This window comes from Accipiter gentilis, chromosome 31, assembly GCF_929443795.1.
Source record: "Accipiter gentilis chromosome 31, bAccGen1.1, whole genome shotgun sequence".
In the NCBI taxonomy this organism is placed as follows: Eukaryota; Metazoa; Chordata; class Aves; order Accipitriformes; family Accipitridae; genus Astur; species Astur gentilis.
The window spans coordinates 17,057,280-17,082,355 of record NC_064910.1 but is presented as its reverse complement, the minus strand read 5'-3'; the positions used below and the strand labels follow the sequence as shown (position 1 = coordinate 17,082,355).

The window sequence follows — 25,076 nt, the reverse complement described above, 5'->3', positions numbered from 1 at the left end:
ATCTTATTTTTACACATTTACTCTTAATTTTGCATGTGAGTAGCTAGAATAGAGCACAATGCCCGTGCATGACACACAGGCTGCAGGGTGGGATTTGGGTTTGGACTTCAGCCCTGGAAATGGGCTGGAGCTGAGCATCACCTCACATAAGAGATTTACCACTTGGAAACTAGATTTACAGTTAATTATGAAAACATTTTAGAAATACTTACAGATATATCAAACGTAACACACACACACGTGACTACTTTAAAACATGGAAATTATTTAAATATTTCAAATTCTTTGTGGTTTTCGTTCCCCCTCCCCGCCCCCCCCAATTGGCTGTGAAACACTTGGATGCTTCTCCTAGAGATGAAGAAAAGTAGTATCCCAAGATTTCTAAAATTTGGGCTGTTGATTCTGTCTGCCAGATTCCTAAGAAATAATCCCAGTGGTTCTATAGCACTTTTAACAAAAGACTGCCCTGATTTCAAAAATTTTGAGTAGCTATGCTGCTTGAATTACAGAGTTTCTCATTTTAACAGCTTAAATATGGACTGAGGCTCAGTATGGAAAATATTGAAAACCAAGTAGAGATTTTGGCTGCCATAGTACTGCCATTCCAGCATGACATTGTGTACACGGACACAATCTGCAGAAGATGGATGCCAGACACTTTTCAGGCATCCCAAATGATGGGCATCTCGCATCTTCAGTATCTTAGGAAACCTTAGCTTTGTAGACCTCCCGCTTCATTTTATTTTGGTTTTATTTAAAGCCCAGCCTAGAAAATGACTGGTTTTGTAACTGGCCCAAGTTATTTCATCCAAGGAAATTTCTATATAACCTTCCAGTGAGTATGCCTCTCAGCCACAAAAAGTTGGGAGTCCACAAAGTGATGACTGGGAGCCGTTGATTTTTAATTCAAGCTCTGGCAGTGAAGACATATGTACATTAACCTGTCACAGTGGCATTTGAACATTTTGTACTATGAAAAATTTAGATGGGCACCATAAAGGCATGTCAGGCAAAGGAATTAAGGCAGGTGAGATGGAAAGACAATCTTCTTATTCCTATGCTATCTCATAGTACAGTCCTGGAATGGGGAAAGGAGGCAAATTATCATGTATTTGTTTTGTTTAGTATTTGGATATTCATCAGCAAAGAGAAACTCACCTCTGGGATTCCAGAGCCACAGGCATAGGGAGCAAACACTCTGACCAGGGAGACTGCCAGGAAAGCAAAACATAGAGCCCACATAATGTATAGAAAATAGTTTAGAATGTAAGCACTTGCACCCTAGAAAAATAACAGTAACAAACATTGTTAGATAAATGCAGGTTGGTAAATCTCACGCTTCTACATGGTATCATGATGGCATGGAGCCTGATCTTTTCATTTACATGCTAGCTGCTACTTTTCCTCAGGAAGGACAAACAACTTGATATACTCCAACAATTTTATTACTCATGGAAAGAGGCAGCATACTAATACATACCCAGCCCAGTCATATGGTCTGTTTGCAAGGGCCCCAAACACTTTAAACAGGGTATCTTTCAAGCACTAAAAATTTAAGCCAACCACAAAAAGTTCCAAAACAAACAAATCTGTCTGAAGGGCAAAAGTAATTGGTGATAAAAAAGCACCCATGGCAGGTGACAGTGGATAAGACCCTGATACATCTTTTTCTGAGGGCTGGTATTCAAAGGTCAGCTCTCCATGCAGATGCTGATCTTTTCAAACGACATCCCCGTGTATATCAGTAGCCAGTTCAGTTCACAAACGAGAAGGGTAAAACCATAAATAAACCCTTTCCTTCTATATGACGCTATCTATATGATAGGGTTGAAAATCACTTGAAAACACAATAGCTTGGCAGATCCCACTCAGACACATCTCAGTCATTTTTGCCCTGATATTTTAAAGCATTCCAGTCAATAATAAAACCTATCTTCAAGCTGAATAGCTTTACTTTACTGACAGAATGGAAATGCTAATGATCATTAGCAATGGTTGACTGTGCAGTGCCATAGTGAAAGCATAGTCAGTAGCGACCTTCAAGCTTTCTACCCATCTCCAATGGTCAAGTCAAAACTGTTGTTAAAATCTGCCTTAGAATACCTCTCCCTCTTCACAAGCATAATTTTTTAGATTAATTTCAAAAACCCCACCTACACAGACAGAAGAGAATCTAGTCAGAGGCATCGAATTGATACAAGGAGCTTAAGCCTTCAAACAATCTCCTCTAGCAACATGACACTACAGAATAAGAAACAAGATGAACCTCAGTGCATGAATTGGTATGAATCGTTCACCTCTAAGTGAACTCTTCCTACCGGATGCAATCCCAGCTGCTCAAGAACATCAGGGCCCCCGTCTTTGCTCTGCAGGACAGCAGTCTGGATATCAACATTATGATAAATCAAGTAGGAAAACAGGCATTAACCAGTTGTATCGTGTCTTCAGTTAACAGACCTGGCCAAACCCAGTTCTCAGTCATAAAAAACCTAGAGCTGAGAAGTCTCCCTGTTTGCAAGCCTGTGAGGAATCAACCTTTAACAGCACGGATGCTTGCTAGCCTCATTTTCCAGGTCTCTGTCCAATTGAGAAGACAGTAAGGGAACCACTGCCCTTATCCTTATGGATATATTTGGAAGAAGGGCAATTTATTAAGGTCCTCTTGTGCTTGCTGAAGTTAGCAGCTGGCTTTGCTGATAACAGCAGAAGAGCAATACGATGCCACGTCTCAATGCCCTGAGACTAAGCAGTCATGGATCCCACACTTACAGTGATTGACATCCATCCGCAGTAACCATGGATCTTTGTTGCTACAGCTGAAGACAGTCTCATGCATGTGTTCTCCTAGTGCTTTCAATTACAAACAGCTATGACAATATTTACTCTTCCTCTAGAGAAAACTCTGGATATGTTGCCCCAGGGCAAAATTCTCCTGTCAGTGCAAACCTGGAGCAACTCCAAAGAAGACCAAAGCCATTACAACACCTTGGCCCTACAGTGTTGAGCAAAAGCTGTAGTTTTGCTTCTATATTCACTGGAGTCAAATTAACTTTGTTTCTTTTTACTTCTTCTTTCACATCTCAGAAGTCATACGAAAACTATGTCAGCTCGTTACTGCAATCACACATACAGCTACAGCCCCGTGGCAGGACCCCACAGGACTCTATATGGCCAGTTCAGTCTTATCCCTTGGGAGAACTCTCATTGTTACATTTTCCAGATATCTGGCATTCTGCAGGTCCAATTGCAGCAGTTTCTAATGATTAATAAACAAAAACCTTTGGGAAGTGAAGTAGTAGTAACTCAGTATAGCAAATAGCTCATTTCTCATTCATTACGTGGCATTACGATTACTAAGGCCCTGAATCAGTAGACGTCTTAAGCATGTGTACTGCAATTGGAGAACAAAAAAGCTCATCAGCAGAGATGATCCTGCTAAGACCTTTTCCACTAGTGGCTCGAAGGACTCACCCTGGCAGCAATAATAATGAAGCAAGTAGAGGAACTGAGCAAAATTTTGTCTTTTACTTTGCAAGACGGAGCAGTATTTCAGGTCTGGTGTCAGTCCAGTTTAGGTACAAATGGAACACAATTGAAAACAACCCTCACAAACTCAGAATACTGAAATAAACCACATCCCTCAGGATACCATCCAATGCTTGTTTTCTCCGCAGGCCCAGAGCTCTATTCTGACTCGACTGGGGATCTCACAGCTTGCAGACTCCCTCCTGTGGATGTTACAGCAACGTGTCTCCTCAAAGCCCTCAAGACTGACAGATTCAAGGCTGCAAAATTGGGAAGTGGGTTCCAGGTATAGAGGGACTTCCTTGTCTTGCAGGTCTCAGCTTCATGACAGGAGATCCAGAAGCCCTGGGATGGGATTGCAGCCCATGGCTGGATCCAGTGTCATGAGCCACGGAAGACACGGAGTCCTTTCCTCTACCGTGGATAGGTGTGAGGCACCAGAAATGGGGTCCTCAGCTTCAAGTTAAGGTTGGGACCAAACTGGGTCTGCAGATTAGGAAAGCTCTGGGTCACCAGATACTGGCTAGAGATCTAGCTGAAGTGGGTAGCATCTGATGTGCTTTAACACATCCATTCCTCCAGTGAATTTGAGGTTTCGAAACTCTCTCACATCAAAAAAACTCTTCACCTGCTCTTTGGAAGCAGTTCAGGACCAGAGGGATGAAGGATATAATTGGCCTACAAAACAGTGTTTAGGGAAGAAAACATAGTCTGGTATGTGTCTGATGTGCTATTACGTTTTCCATAATAATTTATATCAAGACTCTGCTTTAGGCTCATTTTATGGGAGGACTAGAACAAAACCATTTTTCAGGAGATGCCATAGGAAATGTCACAATTCTCAGTGAGAACATACGTACAGGGTTTATCACAGTCATAAATTGGCAAAACCACAAGGAAGAGCTAATCTAAATCTTAGTCCTCAAAATGTCAAATTTAGTTGTCTATGATGAGAAAGAGTCACAGTCATGCATAAAAAAAGAAGACATGTCTGACCAGAGCACCTTCAGGGAAACTGTTCCAAATACTTCTTGTCTAAAACGTGCTCCAAAGTAGTTCTTCTGCACACTGCTGTTTTCTAGGGCTGTTGTGCAAATGTTGGGCACAAAATGAAACCACATACAAAACAACAAAAAAAAAGGGGGGGAGGGGGGGGCAAAATTATCCTGAAACTCAGTCAAATTCAGTGTATTTTAATCCCTCCTAGAGTCCTCTACAGCTACGGGAATCATGCAACCCTTGCCCATATCATAAGCCTTTTGCTACCAAACAGAATTTTTACTTTCCATATTCACATTTTTGTTGGGCTTTACCTGGGATTTCAATGTAACAGTAATAGACAGCTGTATTATTAATATCTACAGCATCCATCAGGCCATGGCAGCCAGAAACCCACAGATCTTAGAGGCCCATTTGTTTTGAGAAAGACCCTAAATCTAAGCCAAGATGAACCTTTTTTCCCACTGTGACAGTACACTAGGGAGTGAGAAGGCCAATCTGAATACAAAGTGAGTAAAGTTTCACAGTGCCCACCTAGCTGATTCTTATAGGCCACAAAATACAACAGTCACGACTGCTGATTTCGAGTAGCAGGCGAAAGCAATAAATTTTCTCAAGGATATGCTCCGTTTATATATTCCAGCCTTTCAGAGTAAGAGCCTGTCAAACACATGCACAGGATTTCCAAATCCCATAACAATTATATCAGTCTCCTCTCTTTTCCCTTCCCACATTTTTTTGTTCTCCTAAATTACAACATCATCCCCAGTCCTGCAACTACATACCAGGGTAAAATTTCTTCACTGTTACAACGACACAACCACCCAAACCATCAGTTGATGAAGACCAGCGTGAACCTAGCAAATCTCTGGCAAAGGGAAGCTTGGCACTGCAGACTGGCAACTGTGCAGAGAGATTTTTGCCTGTGATTAAATGGTGGGAATATTCAGGAACAGTGAGCTCCCTGCTACTTTCACTATGGTTAATTAGAACTATGGAAAATTGGGCTACACATATTCACAGACACTCTTATCTAGTACTACTTGTACCGTAAGCCTAAAGAAGCACTGAAAGGAACATGAATGACAAACTTGTACGGCGACAAAGGTGCCCTCAAACACTTTCTGCAGGACCAGACCACCTCCACATTGGGGAAGATCTAAGACAATCTCTCCAAGTCAGACATTTTTTAATTGTCTGGCTGGAGATGATTTATCCCATAGAAGTATATATTTTCTTCTATTATTGACCAAACTGCATTACCAGACTTTTTTTATAAGTCCTGTTACATACTTGAGGCAGTTGTCTTCAAAGCCACATTCATCCCACCTCCATGTCTTATTCAATGTTTGTCATATTCAAGTCACCTGTAGAAATGGGGGGGCAGCGGGGGGGGTGGGGGGGGAATCAAGACAATATTTCTGCCCCAAAATTCGAGTTGTGAAGGGATCAATATTATTCAATACGTTGAATAGCTTGGGTTGACAATAAAATGTCCTCTTTTATATTTTTTCATAAAAGTGTCATCTGCTAAAAGGAGAATAGAAAGGCTTCTTTTGATGTCTTCAAAATGAAACTTTCACTTGCTTTACTTTGAAACTGCCTTCTTTGTATTTAAAATTACTACAATTTAAAAAAAAAAAAAAAAAAAGATAGAAAAAAGTTCTTCAAATGTAAGTTTCATGTCCACCCAGATTTGCTTTTTCCCTTCCTGTTCACTCCCCCTGCTAATTTTTCACTTTGGCCATCTCCTGGGGAGCCCATTAGTTCCCCAGCTTTCGGTGCTAGCTAAATATTTTGCTATCTAACACAGAAACTGATTGCAAGGGCATAACAAGCAGTCCTTCTGCATCTCCCACTACTACTGACAGCATGTGAATACATGAAAACTGTCTGCAGTCCCCAAAGTTTCCTTTTAAATGAGTGTATCATGGATCATCTTTTTTGTCCCATAAAATTCTGTTTAAAAAAAAAAATCGGATAGCTGCTCAGGTCCCCTGGTGACTGTTATGAGTGTTATGAAACACTTTTGGTTTAATACTGATAAAAAGAAAGAGCGATCTCACAGTTTTCCAATTTCCATCACACACGACACTGAAACAATGGGACCTCTCCCAAGTTAAGCAGATATTGCTTGTGGAAATGTCTATTTTTTGCAAGGCGCTGCCTTCGTTACTTTCAGAGAAACTCTCTGGAGGGAACATCAGCGAGTAGGAAAAAAAGGGCATTCCCTGGCCTGTTCTGACCCCAGCCTAATCAGGTCTCCCGTACCTCAGACTGGCTTACAAGAAGTTCAGACCATTTCTGCCACTGGGGACATTTGTCCCTGTCATCGAATGTAGTTTCATTAGACGTCCAGCAGCACTGCTCGTGACTGTACCAGAAGGCAGACAGGCAGACACCCTCTTTCAGGTCTGTCATCCAATCCACAGCTAAATCTATCACTCCAGCTAACGTGCCTGGGAAAAGAAATGCAGAAAAAGAAACCGTGGCATTAAAAAATATCAAGTTGCAAGGAAAATATATCTAATAACAGCAAAAAGCATGATTTGGGGAAGCAGCTGCAACGTAAGCATAAATATACCAAAGAACTGGGGGCAATGAGTTTGCAAAGACACAGCCACACCAGCTTGTTGTCTGACCTTCAATGCTCTCTCGTAAGCTTTTATTTTAAATATTATCATTTTCATACTGACTGATTGCCAAATAAGGCAGGCATAACTGATGATAAGGCAGCCTGATCCTGCAGTCTGTCCCAGGCAGGTGCGCCATTTGACTGAGATACAGAGGGCTTCATGTAGGGTCTCTCTATATGTACTAAGCTGCAGGTGCCAAACCATGCTGTGTATTTCAGGGGTAGGGGAGGAGGAGGAGATGTATGTTTTCCTATAGCCTTACTGGCCCCAACGCAGCAACCTTTTAGAAGATATTTCAGTACCGAAACAACATGGATGCCAGATTCTGACTTACGAACTTAACAGAATCCAGCTCTCGGTGTGTACATTCATCAGCAATCCAAATATGCAGAATAAAATTATCCTTCAAGTCCTCTCTGTACCAAATTAACCCTTATTTCAGTTTTTTCCCCACGCATTACACAGAGCTGCAGCGACACCCGGTGGCCACCAGACCCAAGCACGGGTAAAAATGTTGTGGCCAGACCCCAAGGAAAAAAAAAAATATCCTATTTTCCTAGGGCATTTGCTCCCCAGCGATAATCCCCTGCCCCAGCACCAGCACCCCAAGAGCAGATTTGTCCTCAGGAACACAACCCCAGCAGGAGCGGGGAGGCTGGCAGCAGCCAGAACACAGAAAGGCAAACCTGCCTTCAGTCCCTATGGCCGTAGTTTCTGGAAAACATTAAACCACCAACTGATAGAAGAGTCATTTAGCATTTTCCAAACCCCTCTCCTATACAATGGAAAGTGGAAATCAACATTATTTTTACAAGTAATCATTAATACAATTTCAGGAAACCGTGAACGGATCTGAACAGAATTTATCAGTGCATTTCAGTAGGGCTAAAACACTGAAAAAAAAATGCTTTGGAAAATGCAAAATGGTTTGGTTTTATGTTTCCAAAACTTTTAGCTTTGTGGGTCCTGCTAAGAATGCAATTACATGAAGCAGGGGTGGGGGCTGCTCCCCTTTCCCCTAGCAGCTGGGGCACACAGCTGGGTTCAAGAGCCAGTTTATTTGACCTGGAACTAAAGTTTTCTGCTTTTCATTTCTGTGAAAGAGGAAAAAAAAAAAAAAAAAAAAAAATTCAATAATTCAGGCATGTGTAACCTGTTTTTTATTCCCTAGAACAGAAAAAAAACCCCACCAATGTTCACAGAGCCTTACACATAAGCATATGCTTTCACTCCCTTAAGAAGGATACCTGTCCCCACACTGACAAGTGATGTGACTAGGGTAGCAGTGAAGAATTTTTGTTGTATAGGAATAATCTGAAGAACTATGCAGATATACTAGACAAGATCACAAAAAAAGGCTGCAGGAGGGAGTAATGATGTCTGCACCAGTTATTTTCTTTCACGAAGACCTTGCCTTTCTCTTCCTCTTTGCCATTTTCTTAAGTTTCTGTGGAACAAGGAACCATATTCTTAGGTGATGATAAATCACTGTGTTGCTAGTAACGTCAGCATGCGTAGCTTACTGAGTTTTGGAGTAAACTCTAAATTCTCCTGTAATTTTCTGAAAGTTTCAGGAGACCATACAAAGAATCCTCATCCGTTGGACATGAGCACCAAATGCTGTGCCTCTTGCATCTCTTGGTTGACCTTTATCATGCTCTTTAGTTACTCCAATCTTCAAAGCTCACATCACGCTTTACCAGGCAATTGAGTATTAATGCTACCCAGCAGCAGGTACAAAGGCAGGCAGGCAGGCAGGCTTTTGAATGTTTTTCCCTGACAAGGTTAATAAACACAGTGAGGAACAAACATTCAGTTCTCTAATACAACAAGCTCACACGCACCCCAGTATCCCTAAGAAAATGTGCTTAAGTATGCAGCTGATCTGTTGCCAAATGCTTTGGGATCCACATAAGGAGGAAAATGTACATGCAATTTACTACACATGCTTTACACAGAAGAAAATCACGAGAGGGGAGGGCGAGCGCTTGGGGGATACTAGTGCTATAGAGAATGCTTCACAAGACACGTGACCAGGGCTAGAAGTTTTCCAAGTTCTGAATCTTTGCAATTTTAAGTGAAATTAATGGAAGTCGAAGGCTGTTCAGCACCTCAGAAAGTCAAGCCTTTAATTTCTTGTGCTTGCCATGGCTGTCTAGACTGTAATAGAGAGTAAGTTTATCTCCCTACTTCTCCCATCAAAGGAACTGAACTTGTTCTCCCTTCTATGTAACCTCCTGCCCAGAATGAAAAATACTGAGCACTCCAAAGCCAGGAGATGCTGCACTTCATTTTAGATATTAACATTTTACCTCTCTCCTTTTCCTTTGGTTGACGATGGCCAATACTCATCCTTTACAATGCCCTAATGAGAATGCTAAAAATTTGCTTTGAAAACATTGTTTTCTTTATGCAACTGTGCCGGAAAACAGCATCACCCAACTGGCGCAACACTGAATTACAAAGGGGATTTTTGCACATCCAGCTCCAGTACCACAGCATTTTAGCATTAGTACAACAGTACTTTTTGTCACATAGCTTCAGAAAACACAGACTTTTTTGCTGATCTATAAATAGCACATACCTTTAGTTGGTTAGTAGTAATGGTTACGTTAAGGGATGACCACTGGTCTGCAGGCAGGATGGGCACAGTAAAAACTCAGAATTCCTTAAAAACGAGCGCCTAAAAATTCAGCACCCACACCTAAAATTTTTAGGGTCATTTCCCCATACATTGCTTTGTATTTCTCCAGAAAGCGTGCAAACTTTCTGACCAAGACAGGCTTACTATCTTTTTCTGGAGCATCGTGTGAGCAGTTTTCATCTGATCTCCACCAAACAGCATTTGTGGGTGTTACTGCTCCTTCCTCCTTCCCAAAATAAGCAGGCTCTGGCTCCCATGACCTCATTTCCAGAAGTTCCTTAGTGCCTTTCCAGCCACTTGACAAGGTCACATCCCATCTTCTCCCTCCATGTAGCACCTGAGGGTTCGAGGTCCTGTGGGTACATGGCTCTGAAAGAGCCTGGGAGCTAGATCTGTTGGACTGTGGCGGCAGCGAGGGGCTCCGCTCAGGCTAATTTACACTCACTCATGAAACTTTGGTCTGATCCCAAATGGCTGCTGTTACATTCTTAATATACTTTGGTGTTACTCAAAACATACAGCTCTAACTCTGAAGCTGGCCCTGCTGTGAGCAGAAAGCCAGAGCAGACCCCCTACAGAGGTCCCTTTCCCACCTGCACTTTTCTTGGACTAATGAAGGATGCAGGTTTGATGACGTTCCAAAAATGACATGAGTCACACTGCCGAATGGGATGGTCCTCTCCTTCGTCCCTCCATCAGCTCCTTCCCGTCAGCACTATTTTGATTGCTTGTGGCTTTGTGGTGACCAACCTTGCTGAGCCCACTGATCAGCTGAAAACTAATCTGGCCAAAACCTGGTTTTTTCCACCAAGTCAGTTCCCAGATTCACCCGCCCTGTGTAGCTGCACATGCACACAGCAACAGGGCCTGATGGTGGGGACACTGGAGGTCAAGGCTTGCTCCTTTTGGCCACACCAGCTTGTGTTAGCTGTGGCAGTGCAGCCTTTGAAGCATTGCAAAACCTGAAAGATTCAGTTGACCAAATTGGTGGGATTTAAGCTTCTAGATCAATTAGGTTCACTTTAAACTCCTAGGCCTGGGTAAATTGTCCAGTGCCTTTGGAAACATGCGGAGGTCCCTGCCATCCCCTTCCCCAGGTGTCCCACCTGGCTGCCCTCCATCCCAAGCAAGGGGAAAGCATGGGCAGGGTCCTCCACAAGACCCTCACACCCTGGGCACTGCTGCCGCTGCTTTCTCCTTCCTCTCCCACTCCTCATCACACTCCTTGCCTCTGGTGATGCCTGGACCCAGCTGCTTGAGAGTTCACCCCATGTAGCTTCTGCCTGTTCAGTAGGAGGAGAGGGACCACAGAGGAGCCAGGCTGATCCATGCAAGCTTGTGTGATCACACAGGTACCCTCATGACAGGTTGGCTTCTCTGAGCAGGCAGTATTTCAAGTAGAGAAGGCAACAACGTGAAATGCCTCTTGACTGCACCACCAACCCCACCTTCTCCCTCCCCAAACTTCATCCACTCATCAATGATTCCTGCCAGTCATCAAAGGGGTGTTGACCCCTCGCTGAGGCTGAGATGGTGACTCTCCATCTTTGCCCTGTCCCAGAAACGCTGAAGGCACAGAGCATGTGTCGTTTTAACGGCAGGCAGAAAAAAAAATAATCTACGGGGCTCAGCCCAGATCACAAGCACGTAGGTAATTTTTGTTCTCTAGCTGATTCACAAGTCCTTGTCCCAGTTTAAGAACAGGCTAATTTGATCTGACTCTTTGAGGTAAAACTTGTTGCTCTGCACCCTTGTCATTGAAAAGATTGCAAAAGCTAACACATCTCAGCTGCAGCTTACCTTCGACCTCTGTTCCCACACTGGACATACCAGCATTAGAGCTTATCAGAGGTCAGCAACTCTGGCTTTCGACAACCTTGAGAATTTCAGCAGGAGTTTTCATTGCAAACTAGAACTGAAACAAACCTCCTGGGATATTTTTACTAAAATGGGAGTGTGTAAGTGTATACCATGTTCTCTGTATGAGAGAGGGGATTGCTGACCAGCTTGTGGGACAACACTAGAGCCCTCAAAGGCTTGCTCTAACTTTATTTGCAAGCAGAATTCTTCATCCCAGTTGAGGCCAACCCTGGCCTTCAGGCAGGGTAGTAGTACACAGTCTATCAGACTCTTTTCCCATCACACCCTCCCATCAAAGGTTTTGTGGAAAGAAGTGTATCTCTACAAATAACGTAATTTGCCAAAAATGTCACATCAGCAACATTTTCTCAAGAACTTCCCTACTACTTCTGAGGCTCCTGAACAACTGTAATAAACATATTAACTTGACAGTTGGTAAGCAGGAAATTCACACCACTTGGAAATTGCGAAACTTCACATCATGCTTTTACCAAGCAGCATGATACAAAGAGCACCCTGACATCACTGAAAAAAGCATAAAAAATAGCAGCTGTTTCAACTTGGTAAGAGAAGTGCAGCTTTTTAAGTTGGAAGATGTGCTAAACTGAGCAGAAGACAGGAGCAATTTGGGAAAGTAATGAATTTGCCATCTGAGTTTGAGCAGGCTGTTAAATATGTAATGTCTGCCTGGCCTGGAAGCAGATCTGAAACTGAGTCTGAAACTGTGTTTTCCCTTCATGCATATATAAAGAAGATAACCCTACCAATAAAATTGACTTCTGTGAATCAAAGGTTCAGAAAGTCAAAGTAGCCCATTGAGTATAAAGCGCTCAGATGGGTATTTCCAAAAGCAATAGAAAAATCCCTCTACTGGTGAGTAACATTTTTTCTAGGTCAGCACTCAGCAGGAGACTTTGCAAGTGGGTATTTTTATTAAGGATTGTAACTGCATGGATGCATGGCTGTCTTTTTAGCTTGAAACATCAGTGGAGAGACAATGACTTGAAAAGAGAAGCAGATGGCACTGCAGCAAAATTGGGCAAGACAGTTTTGGGCATAACTGTAATGCTAACGCACACATACCTGCCAGTAGTCCTATGAGAAGCATTACAACCCATCCTGACCAGGCATCCAGCAAACTCTTGATGAACTCCCATATGGATTCCTTACTTTTGCTTGTAATCTGAAATTAGACATATATATATAGAGAGAGAGACGTTGCAAATTCAGGCTGACACAGTTTTAGTGTAAAATGTTTAAAACAAAAAATATTTAACTTCCTAGAAGGTATATGCAATTTCTCTACTCTCTACTCCCCGTAGTCCCAATCATTTTTTAGAGATGCTCTGCTGGTTAAGTTGCTGGAAGCCCTTTCATGTTTACAAACTCAAGACATACCACATCCATATTTTTAGAAGTCCTCCTCAAGACATACAACAAGGTAGGAAGCAATAACTTTGGGAAACTGCTTGTTTTTCTCACCACCAGGATGGCTGTAACCCAGGGACCGCAATGCATCAAAGCCAGACACCTTTACCTTTCTATGGCGGTCAGTGTCACGCGATTTCTCCCGCAGCCAGTCAATGGTGTGGAAATCTTCGTAAGTTCCAACATCGGGGAAAGGTTCATCCAGAAAATCCATCAGGTTGCCAGAACCATTCATGTCTCCTGCATTGACCATATTAGAGTCTGTATGTACAGGAAAAACAAGTATGTCAATAAATTCAGGCAGCTTTGCCAGACATTTCAGAATCAAGTTTCCCAAAATACCTCCACAAACCACAAAGTCAACAGAGCACGAGTCAGCAGTCCTGGTGCGCACTTACTGCAATCTATGCATTGCCACTAGAAAAAAGTATTTTGTTGAAGTCTACTTCAACAGCTCAGCAAACCCTAAAAAGCACATACAAAAAGCACAGCGTCCAAGTGCAGAAATACCAGCTTTCCTGAAAACAGAGGGCCAAAATCCAGGATGGTTCTGGGCTTCTTCTACAATGATATATCCTGATCACACACTGAAAGAAGTGCTCTGCCTGCAGCGAGATCATCGAGTAGGCAAGGTCACCAGCTCCGAAAACAGGTGATACACTAGAATTTACCATTCATCATGAACTGCAGATTTTACATAGCACCATTAGTCATAACACTGCAATAGTGTCTAGTTTTGCAAGCTCCCTGCTTTGATCAGCTGCCCTTCCACTGCTCAGAAGGCAAAGCTCGAGATCACAGTATGTCTACGCTGCATCAGGTCTGGAAATGCAATATCTCCTTCAAGTTTGCTTTTCAAGGGCTAGGAGAAGAACTATTCTTGGGAGAACCTGAGTGGTTACCTTCTGTCCCATATACAAACTTTCCAAATTTGCTTTTAAGAAAGCGGGGGGAGAAACAGCCACCACAACTCCTGCTAGAGCACAAGAATAAAGATACCTATCCCCAACTATAACAAGCAGTTACCAGAGGCATTTGGTAGTTAAAAAGGAGATCAAAGTAGGCTGTGAACTAATATATAAATAATATATACTCTAGAGTGTGGCACACAAGCCAAGCGGACATTTTCAGCCCAGAAGTTTTTGGGGACATACTCTCTGGGTTTACAGACTACCAATACAAAAGCAGAGAAAAATCCATGCCCGTTGCTCTGAAGCCCTGGAAACTATACCTTGTTCATGCAGTCCACATAAGCAAAGCATGAAAAAGTTAACTCATAACCACTGTTCCTCTTTTTCCCACAAAGAGCTCAGCAACATCTGGCTAGGTGCAAAAATGACTGTTATCTCCCTTAAAGGTCAGGTCCCAAAGTGGTCACTAATATGACAAGCTCCAGAAATGGCTGACATCATTCGCAATGAGGCACCTTTAGTAGCATGAGAATCGATTAAATGAAGTAGTTTAGGCACACAGCTGGATTCATCCAACTTAACATCAGTCATCCGAAAGTTTCATGTCTGGACTATAAGAACCACCTAGGCTGCCTCTAGAGACAGAGGAAGATGTGTGTAAGGGTGAGTGCCTGCTCCTTTAAAGGTATCTGGGCCAAGGACCTTTCTGGATGTGACAAAGGATAATGAGCAAAGGAGGAAGCCTGAACAAGAACATACAGGGACACAAACCTGATGCAAATGCTAAGGGAGGCAGCGATGGGAGCCTGACGTGGTTTAAGCCCAGCTGGTAACAAAGCACCACAAGCCATTCGCTCACTCGTCCCCCCCGGCCATGGTGGGACGAGGAGAAAATAGGAAGAAAAGCTGGTGGGTCGAGACAAGAACTGGGAGAGATCACTCCCCACTTATGGGCACAGGCAAAAGACAGGCTCAACTTGGGGAAGAAACAACATCAATTTCATTTACTACCAATAAAATCAAAACAAGGATACTGAGAAGTAAAACCGAATCTTGGAATGCCTTCCCCCCCACCTCTCCCTCCTTCCCACCTCAGCCCCACTCCCGGTTCTCTCTCCCTCCTCGGGGAATGGGGGCTGGGGTCGGTTCCTCACCCCTGGTCTCTGCCGCTCCTTCCTCCTCAGGGGGAGGAGGACTCCTCACACTCTTCCTCCATGAACTTCTCCAAGGTGAGTCCTTCCCCGGGCTGCAGTCCTTCAGTCCCAGCCTGCTCCAGCGCGGGCTTCCCCACGGAGCGGCGGCCATCTTGGGGGGCCCCCGCTCCCCTCCATGGCTGGGGGGGACAGCCTGCCGCCTCACCGCGGGCTGCGGGGGCATCCCCTCCTGCCTTCCTCCCTGACCTCGGTACCCACAGAGGGGTTCCTCTCCCGTTCCAATCCCCCACTCCCTGCAGGTTTCCCCTCTGAAATCTGCTCTCCCACCGGTGTTTCCACTGTCCCTGAGGGGCTCGGCCTGGGCCAGAGGCGGGTCCGGCTTGGAGCCGGGGCAGCTTCCAGCAGCTTCTCACAGGAGTGGACCCTCACCCGATACCAAAACCCCGCCACACAACCCCAAAACAGAACCAAACCTGGTCAGTCACACTCACTGATGAGGGCATGTGGGAGTGTGCGAATGTCTATTCCAGTGAGGTTTTGTGATCGGGGACCTTGTCAGTTAGGAAACTATAGGAAAAAGAGGGGAAACCAGAAACAAAATACAGAGACACAGACCTGAGAAAGCAAACATGGAGAGCATGACAAGAAACAAACCCCACCACTCACACTAATTGAAGAGCTATTAATTGTGTGCGTGCCTCTGGGATACATGCTCAGCTTTGCTACCGGTTGAACCTGCACATGGAAAGTGGCAGCCGTGTCCCCCAGCGTGGGGAGAGACCCCAGGGCTGTGGGCTGGGGTCCAGCAGCCGGGCAGGAGGGTCCTGGGCCAGGATGGCTGGAGGAGGCAGCCGTGCACTTCGACATCACTTAACAAAGTGTGCCTCTAAAGAGGGATTGATCCCATCCGTACTAAATTAGGTGCCTGGGAAATGGGGTCTTCCAGAGAGTATCTAGGGTTTGTAATCCAAAATGGCAAGCCTAAAAAATAACAACTAACAGGCATTAGGAGAAAAAAAAAACACATTAAAGCACATAAGAAAAAAATGAGGACAGATACAGACTTTATGGGTTTTATAGAACTGACCCTGCAGAACCTGTAGCTCCTCGACAGACACAAGATAACTTTTACAGGTCACTGATGAGGCTAGCACGGTACTAGCAACGACTGCTACCCACTTTCCTTCATCAGGTATGGCAACAGGGATTTCACGAGTAAAGAATTTGGATCTTTGAATGTGAGGAAATTTCCCAATTTTGTAATTGGAACAGGCAAAACCGTGGCAGATAGGCTTTTAATCAACTGTCCATACACCCTGCTGCTCTGCTCAGCACCCTTTATTTACTGCCTTTTTTTCCTCCGCTCTCTGTTTTCAACTGTTTTACTTGAATCCTCTCCATTTAATTTTTTTCCCTGGTGGGGACTTTAGGGATGTAACAAGCGTGAATACTCAGCTTTGTCAGGGTCTGCTCTTTGCACTCCACTGGGTAGGACTCTTTGGACAACACAGACAAAGTGCTCAGCACAAGCTGCTGAGAAAAGCATTCTCCTACAGGCAACCAGCAGGTCACCATTGTAATGCTATAGAAGTCTTTTTAAGTGCGGAAATCAAGTAATCTCCAGGCACCGTGGCATGTCTGTCTGAAAGAGAATCGAGCAAGGGAGTTGCAGCCTGGGGAAGGAAACCAACTGCAGAGCAGGTGTCCCACACGGCACTGCTGGGCACAAACAAGCTGCCGCAGGATTGAGGCGATTTAAAAAGCAGCAGTTAAGAGGAGTGAGAGCTGAGAATAGCAATACTTCACCAAACAGATGAGAGCACGCTCCTACATTTGGTAAGGGAAACGAGAGTCTGAAGGTGGGATGCTGCGGCTGACGCCAGGGAGCTGAAGTTGCAAGCGGACCTTGAGTTCAGTGTCTTGTAAACCGTGACCGAGGACTGGAATGGGAAGCTGAAATGAGGTGAAAGGATTAGACCATGCTATTATTTTGTAACGCTGTGATATTTTTTGCAGGTCATTTACTTCACCCTATTCTTCCCCTATAGAGAAGAAGAACCTGTAAAGAACATGCCGTTCAGACCGCTTGCCTGCACGAAGCAGCCCCCCCTGCTACATAAACAAACTTCTGGGAACTCTTGTGCTGAAAGCTTTGGCAAGTTTTCCTTAATACTACAAGAAAATTACCCAATGTGCTAGTTATATCACATAAAAAATAGCTAAATATGTTGTCAATGCCCAGCACATGACAGTATTGTGATGGATAATACCAGGCCAGACCACAAGTATGTAGGATAATTACAATCTCAGCCTGAATCTACCCCCAAAATACGTGCTACACAACACGTCCAGGGAAGAGAAAAATGTGCTAGAGACCACAGGGCCATGGAAGACTAAGAAAACAAACAAACTTTGAACTCTAGGTAGCGTACCAATACCTGGAAATTGCAGCTAGCAGGATGATTATTAGCCTTAAAGTTCACTTAAGGTACTACACTTCTGAAAGCAGAGGTGTGGTATCAGATTATGCAAAACCCAATTTTAGCAAATAAAACCTAGCTATAGCACTTCTGAACTGAGTACTACAGAGTTCCCGTCTTATGTCCTAGCACTAAGCACCGTAAGCGTCACTTTCTCTTTATTTTGTGTTTATTTCTCTCACCTTACTTTGGCATCTGAAATAATGTCCAAAGTTTATTTCAGGATAAGCTAACTTGCCCTCTTAGAGATGCTTGCAGAGATGCTTTCAGTTCTGCCAGCAGAACTGGAGCCTTACACAAATAACTCAGTTATAGATATTTTAATTTAATACGCATAGGTTAAGGGCAAATTAATCTCATCCCAACATGAATTGTAGTCAGGTATACTGCAGCAATCCACTCTGATGATGGCAAAAGTATGAGCATTCGTGGTGCGAGCTGTCTCATCTAGCATGAGAAATCTGCACTCGACTCTGGACACTAAAACCTAGACTCCTTTCATACCTGATGAGAGGAAGTAAACTCTATTCAGCTGCAATTTATCTGATTTATTTTAGATATTTACATTAGAATGAGACAGATTGTTTCCCAGAGTGCTAACTTCTGTTTCCTGATTACAAAGAGATGTCAGAAGTAGACATCCACATCTCATCAAATGCGCCTGACACTACCGATTCAAAAGAAAACATTGCAATACCATTACATGCAGAATTAGTAACAAATGCAACTCATAGCTATTTCTAACACCTGAGCGTCTAAGATACTCTGGCAGAGCTTATATACACTGAAAGGTGTTGAATCCTGCTGAGTTGACTGTTTGACATATGTATTTTGTCCCTTTGTTGTTCTATGTCTTAGATGTCCTTGCTGTCCTTTCCACTACTTTTCTAGATGCTGATACAACATAATTTGTGCAAGGGCAAATGTTTCCTGCTTAGTCCCCTATTCTTTTCCTAATAATTCCTGGCATTCCAGCAGCTTTTCCTAGGGCAGACATCCAACATTTTCACTGAGCAATCTGCCACGACTCCAGGCTATGCTCCATGAGAGGCAGTGGCCAGTTTGGAGCCCATCGTTCTGTGGTCTCTTAGGGACATTTTCCCCATTGCTTTGCCTTTATCAACTTTGAATTGCATCTGCCATTTTATTCCCTGCAATACAGTAGAGATCCTTCTTCAGCTCTCAACAGTGAGCTCTCATTTTACTGACTTGCTTAGCGTATCTACAACTGAACGTTTTTGTCAACACTCAGCTTTAATTGTAAACAGGTTCTTGCTAAAAACTGAATGAGGAAACCTCCTGAACTCAGAGGGTTCTGGTTAGCAGATTCCCTGAATTTAGACCCATGCCAGACTACCGCGGTGCTGTATGTGGAACAAGGTCCTGGCCAGCATCGATTCACAAATTGAGAGAGATCACAGTGCTAGACTGGCAATTGTGCCTCTTGATAGAGGCTCTCCTGGCTGCCACATAACCCTACATGTCTTCCAGAAACCTCGGGCCAGGTCAACCCGATGTTCGGTCCCCAATCTCCCAGCTAGCCATGCTTGGCGCACGATACTCTGAAGCCAGAAAGAAAGAGACCTTGCCCTACAAACGTCGGTCAGAGGTGCTGCATGAGAGGAGCCAGAGGTAAGGGTCAAAAGAGCAAGTCCAAAGATAAGCCCGTGAGGCTCGATGACTGTAGGAAGCCAGGTAATTTTTGAGTAAGTAATCACTGAAGCCTCCCTCCTATGTAAAGAAAGCAAAGAAGAGATTAGTGCAAATACAGAAGCTGCCTGACAGCCGGGACATGCCAACAAGCACAGCAGGTACTGCATGGGCTGCAGGCCTCTTCTGGTACATTTACTTACTTTTTGTTATTTTTTAAAGAACCAAAAGGCAGTAGTACTATCATCTTTAAGGTCATGTTTTTTCTGCAGGTCTCACAGTGAGTAAACTCATCATGTGATTGGGACCAACTGCATGATACACTGCAGCTTGGAGCTAAGTTTTATAGAAGATCAATAAATCGCATTTACGATGGAAATGCTGACAACCTCTCAGCTTTATAGCACTGTTACAGCATGTGCAAATGTAAAAGCCACAGCTAGAAGAGCTCTATCGGTGAACTGACATTCTAGGTATTATGTTGACTGACTGATCGGATCTGAAATGGATTTGACATGGCAAGCACAGGCCAAAACATCCCATGGTTCAAAGAAGCTGAAAAGTATACTGATGGGAAACAACTAGCTGAACAGTCATCAAAGGAAAAGTCTTGGCCCTGGCCTATTGCTACTAGACATGCTAGTTCCATGCTACGTTCTCCTCATCCTGTTTTCTGTTTTAATTGGACACATTACACTGAGGCAGGCAGTACTTTTTTTAATGCAATTCCAACAAGTTTCGAGTTACTTTCAGCAGATCACAGTTACTGAATTACTTCAACACTTCAAATGTTTCTAGCAGATGAACATTCACCTACACACTTTCATCTGCATGCTGTTTTCCTTGAAGACAGTAGCAGGGGATTGCTATGTGAAACATAAGAGTATGCAGGCAGCAAAGCATACCTGTCTTCAGTGACTCTCCTGCTGTAGCATAAGGAAGAAGTGAACGTGGCAAGAGGCTGGGGAAAGAAAGCAACAGCCTAAAGGTCGTTTGCAAGTTCCTCAATTCACATTTGTTTGGAGTGACTTTTCCAGGGCATCCAAAGCACCATCTGTTCCATCTCTTCCAAATGCGGTGCGAGTTAGCTGACACACAAAAGCAGAAATACGATGCATCTCAGGGCTTTTCTATGCTCTGGTGCCAATATACAGCGATAACACAGAGGAGATCCCACTCCAGACACCATGCTTTTGAAGCGATTCATGGTCATTTCGATCATGACTCTATCAGTCGAGCCCGCCGCTGATCTGAATGGTTGGTCAGCTTAGCTGTGCTCACATGGCATGACACGACAGCAGGTACTGCACGAACTGAGGAGCATGCAGGCTGTGAAAATCCTTGGGATTTATTTTCCATAGCACCCAATAATGAACAACACAGTCTTACTGATTTACTAACTGGCAATCATCACAAGACCCCTTCATGCTGATGGATGATTTGCTGCTCTCTATGCCCTTAATACTTGTATTAACCGTTCCTAGTACCGTATTCTCAAAACAGCCAAGCATGGTGCCCCAGCCTCATGGCCATTAACTGCTCAATGTGATCGGTCGAGCAAAGGCACCTCGTCTTGAGAGCTGGGTGCTCTTCCAGCATCCATCCATCCACCCATCCATCCCCCATCCCAAGGGATTTAAGCCTAGTCGCAGAGATGGACACGGAGCGCTCTCCACCCAGGCTTCGAATCCGGGCAGTGAGGAGGTCAGCGCTGCCCGCGGTGTGAGCTGAAGAAGTCGGTGTCCAGAAAGAGCGGTGAGAGGATAAGGCTGAGGGAGAAATCTCCTAGAGCTGAGTGCGGTTACACCACAGGGTTTCACCACCAGCTGGCCAAAGAAAATGGGCCTGATAGCTCAGGAAGGCGGCAAGCAAGATTATTAACAGGGTCGCCTTGAAAGACGTGAATGAAAAGTCCCTGGAGATGATTACGGCCCAATGCCTCTTGGGGAGGGCTCAGAGGTTGAGGACTGTTTAGCCCAGAGTCAGGAAGGCCGAGGGGTGGGGATGTAATTCCCCTTCCACCGCCCGCCACGCAGGAGAAGACCTAGAAATGGCAAGGTGACGTTGCACCCTACAGGACATGGGAGGCAGGTAAACAGTTCTGGAACATTCTTCTAAACCAGAAGTAAGATGCTTTTGGGTGGTGATTCTGCAAGGAAGATGTTTCCAGCAAAGGCAAGCAGGCTGAATCACCGGTGAGTTCAACAGGCGGTTTTCTGCAGGTTGAAAAATATCCATGGGCAATTTAAGACTATTCACCTTAGAAGCCTCAGACTGAACAAGCTGACTGATTTACTGACCTTCTGTCTTAATGATGGATGGTGTTTAAAAAAAATGTTAAAATGGCCTTGGATCAGAACAAGGTTCAGAATCCTGGAAAAATAAGAAAATGCTGAACCCAGTAACAAGCCTTTTTTGGAAACATAATATGGCACGTAAAAAGCAGAGAATAGTTAAACTGGGATAATACAGAGGGAAGACGGGGCATTAAAATTGGCAAATACCTTTCCTACAATTCAAGGACTAGTTTGCAGCCTCCGTATACAAGTAATTGGACTGCAAACCCTCAGCCTCCTGCCACACAAGCTCAGGCAGGCTGCAGTATCAGAAACATCACTGTAAAATATTGCAGCATTTTACTGTATGGCCCACACACACAAATATTAAGGAGTTTCCTGCTATGATAGTGTGGGCAAGCTATATACAGTCACATCTTTGATGTGCAGCTTTACCCCGAGTAACCTCTATGGAAAAAATTATGAATCTGCAGCAAAGCTCAAAAAACACAGGGCACCGGATCACAGGGGAGAGGGCTTGGGACAGCAGAGGAAGGCAGGAGGGAACATTTGGGATAAACGGCAGAAAACTGAGGCACAAAAGGCTCCTCCAGACTAAACCACAGCCTCTGCCCGCCCCTCCTCAAGCGCCACACATGCTCGTGGGGCGAGCGCAGGGGAGAACAGGGCTGGCTGGGAACACGGGTGAAGGGAGGTACTGGGGGACACGGGGCACACCAGTGCACCCCAGGAGCTGATAAAACAACCATCGGGGCTTCTCGACCCTTTTGGCGATGGCCTGAGTCCCTCTCCTCCTTTCCTCCTCCTGGGAGGCCCCTGGGTCCGCGCGCTTCGCTCCTCCGAGGGGCGAACCTCACCCCAGCATCCCGCTCCTTGCTCTTCCCCAGGATGACTGTCTCTTTAGAAACCAATTCCTTTCAGTATGAAATATCATGTGTCTGGTCTCTGTTCAAGTTTTCTTGGAAAGTCTGAGCAAAATTAGTTCAGCTGCTGAGTTATGTCAGAAATGGAAGGGGAAAAAAAATCCTAGCGAGCTCCGAGTGGAATTTTTGCACTCGCATAACTCAAAATCAGCTCCATATAAAAAAAATGCTAAACTCATGTATCTGTTTCCAGCAAGTCTTAAAGATCCCTCCAATAAATTTAGTTGTTAGTGTAGATGTCGGGGCTGGGGAAAAAGCAGGAGAGAAGCATTGCTGGCTCTGGAATATCCATCTGAATTTTTCTAACTGAGCTGAAACATCTCTGTTAAAGGATGCCCCTCTGCTAACAGCCTGTCAGGTTGGGCAGATGAGCCCCGTGGGCCTGCATCAACCCCACACGCCCTTGGCTTCTTGAAGGAAACAAGATTAGATTAGATAAAATTCAGAAAGCCTTCAGCATCTGAGGTAAGAAAGTAAACTTCTGAAGACAGGACAGACTGGAAATCAGGCTACCAGTGTAGCAGCATCTATAGTTTCTATTCTTGATTTCCGTCTAGTTCCCTTCCTCACAAAAAAAGGGGAAAATTCCCTCCTGGAGCAGCCAGTTTTGCTGCCACAGAGCTCCAAGCCAGGACTGAAGGGCCGAGGGTGCTGTACAGTTTTCCTCCTCGTGCCACACACAGCCGAGGTTTGGAGCACCAGGTTTGGGTTTCCAGCGCTGCTCTTTGCCTTCTCACTCAGAAAATGATAGGATTAAGCGGGGGGGGGAACAGTTCTTGGACTGCAAAAAGGCAAATACATTCAGAGAGAACAGAGTTGCACTGTCAGAAGGGAAATGCCCTGGTATACAGTTACTCCTAAAAAGCTCTCCCCTGAAATGGGGTGCTCAATGGCATTATACGCACCTCTCGCCGAAAACCTTTTTAAGCCTTCAGCTTGAAATAGAGCTGCTAAACCTGCAGTAGAAAAGCCATTAATCTGTTCTACCATGTCACTTCTCAAGATCTGAGTGGAGGCAGTGAGTCATTTTCACACAGACGGAAGGCAACGTTTTCCCGTTTGCAGGGCACTAGATTTTATTGCTGCGTTTGATGCCGATGGGCTGCGCGGGTACGGACAAGTTACTTCATGCTGCCAAGAGGAAACTCCCCCACCTGCAAGACAGGGAAATCTTTTCCTTGGGGTGATGTTTGAGAACAACATGTTGAAAGTGTTTTAGGAACAGCAGCCTACCGTAACCCTGCCAGAGTTTCTCTTTTGGCATTAATGATTGTGTGTGATTTTTTTTGGTTCTGCTGGACTAGAGAAGAAATCTGAGAAACCCCCGTACCTGGTGCGTATGTACGCACACACACGCACTCAAACGAATTAGACTCTTACTCTACAACCTGATCCCATTTCACTAAATGGAAAAATCAACACACGCACCCCCTTTGAGCACCCTGCAAGCTGCAGCCTGATGGCAAAAGCAAACTGGAAGAGGACCTACGGGCGCTGCGCCGCCGTTTGAGGGCTGCGCACCGCGCTGAGCTAGAGCAGGTCAGACCCGAGAGAAGTTCACGCGACACAACGCTGACCGCCAACGCGCACAAAATGGCCCTGAACCGTGGGGGAGTGGGAGCTTCCCGCTTCCCCCAGCATGGGCACCGGGGTACAGCCACGATCCCGCTCGCTTTCCCCTCCATCCCGACACCCAACGGCTTCACGGTGGCGAAACAGCTCCCGGAGCGGTGAGGTTACGGCACTCCAGGGTGCCGGTTCGCTCCAGGCAAGCGGGAAGGCCCCAAGCCCAGGGCAAACGCTCCCCTCCAACGCCATCCCCTTCTCCAGTCCTCGTTTAAAAGCCACCAGTCGCTACCTTTGAGAAGGTACTACCTTCACAAGGCAGATCCCAACGCATGCAGGGGCTGAGCACCTGCGCAACCACGAGCTGGAGCGGGGCACGGCATCCCGGTGCTGCCGGGCAGAGACCTCTCCACCTGGGGATGCATCCAGGGTCACGCTTTTATGCTAAATAACTGTTAAAGGACTTAAGTCTTTAATTTCCGAGTTGCCCCCACATACATTTAAGGCTGACACCTTGTCACCAGTTGCACAAAAGATGCTTGACTCCAATCGGGAGACCAGGACAACCACTGCCCCACGTGTATTTCCATAGGGCATTCCAATACGATCCGGGGCGGAGGGGAAACCCACCGCGGCTGGGAAACCCACACGTGGCAGCCCCGCCATGCACGTCGCGTGGGCGAAGAGCCCAGCCCTGGCGCGCCTGGCGAGCAAAGGACACGGCTCGGCTCACGGCGCTGGAGAGAATTGACCCAGCCGTAAGTTCCGAGGGAGGCAGGGGAACAAGCCCAGCACCAGCACCGTCAGGATGCCACCCTCCCTGCCACCTCGTACAGCAACAGGTCTGCGTTTCTGCCGCTTCTGAGGTTCATTCAGTCTTGGAAAAAAACCACCCCAGAGGTTCCGGTGAAGAAAAATAAAATGGAAATTTATTTTTCTTTTCAGTTTTGAAGACCCATTGTCCTTTCTTACTTCATTTCAGTAATTCATTACGCACTTCCCC

At 45.1% G+C, this 25,076-nt stretch overlaps 1 protein-coding gene across 4 annotated transcripts in view; it reads right to left on the bottom strand.

Moving 5' to 3' along the window:
- CLCN4 (chloride voltage-gated channel 4) overlaps nt 1-25,076 on the bottom strand; it is a 116,348-nt gene that overhangs the window by 89,812 nt on the left and 1,460 nt on the right. For all 4 annotated transcript variants that reach the window (XR_007510204.1, XR_007510203.1, XR_007510205.1 and 1 more), the window contains exons 2-5: nt 13,202-13,353; nt 12,748-12,847; nt 6,796-6,983; nt 1,159-1,281 (exon numbers count right to left, since the gene is read on the bottom strand). Coding sequence is in view for 1 of the 4 variants with exons in the window: in XM_049834405.1 (XP_049690362.1) it covers nt 1,159-1,281; nt 6,796-6,983; nt 12,748-12,847; nt 13,202-13,345 (555 nt within the window). In the remaining 3 variants the exon portion in view is untranslated. The remainder of the gene's footprint in view (nt 1-1,158; nt 1,282-6,795; nt 6,984-12,747; nt 12,848-13,201; nt 13,354-25,076) is intronic.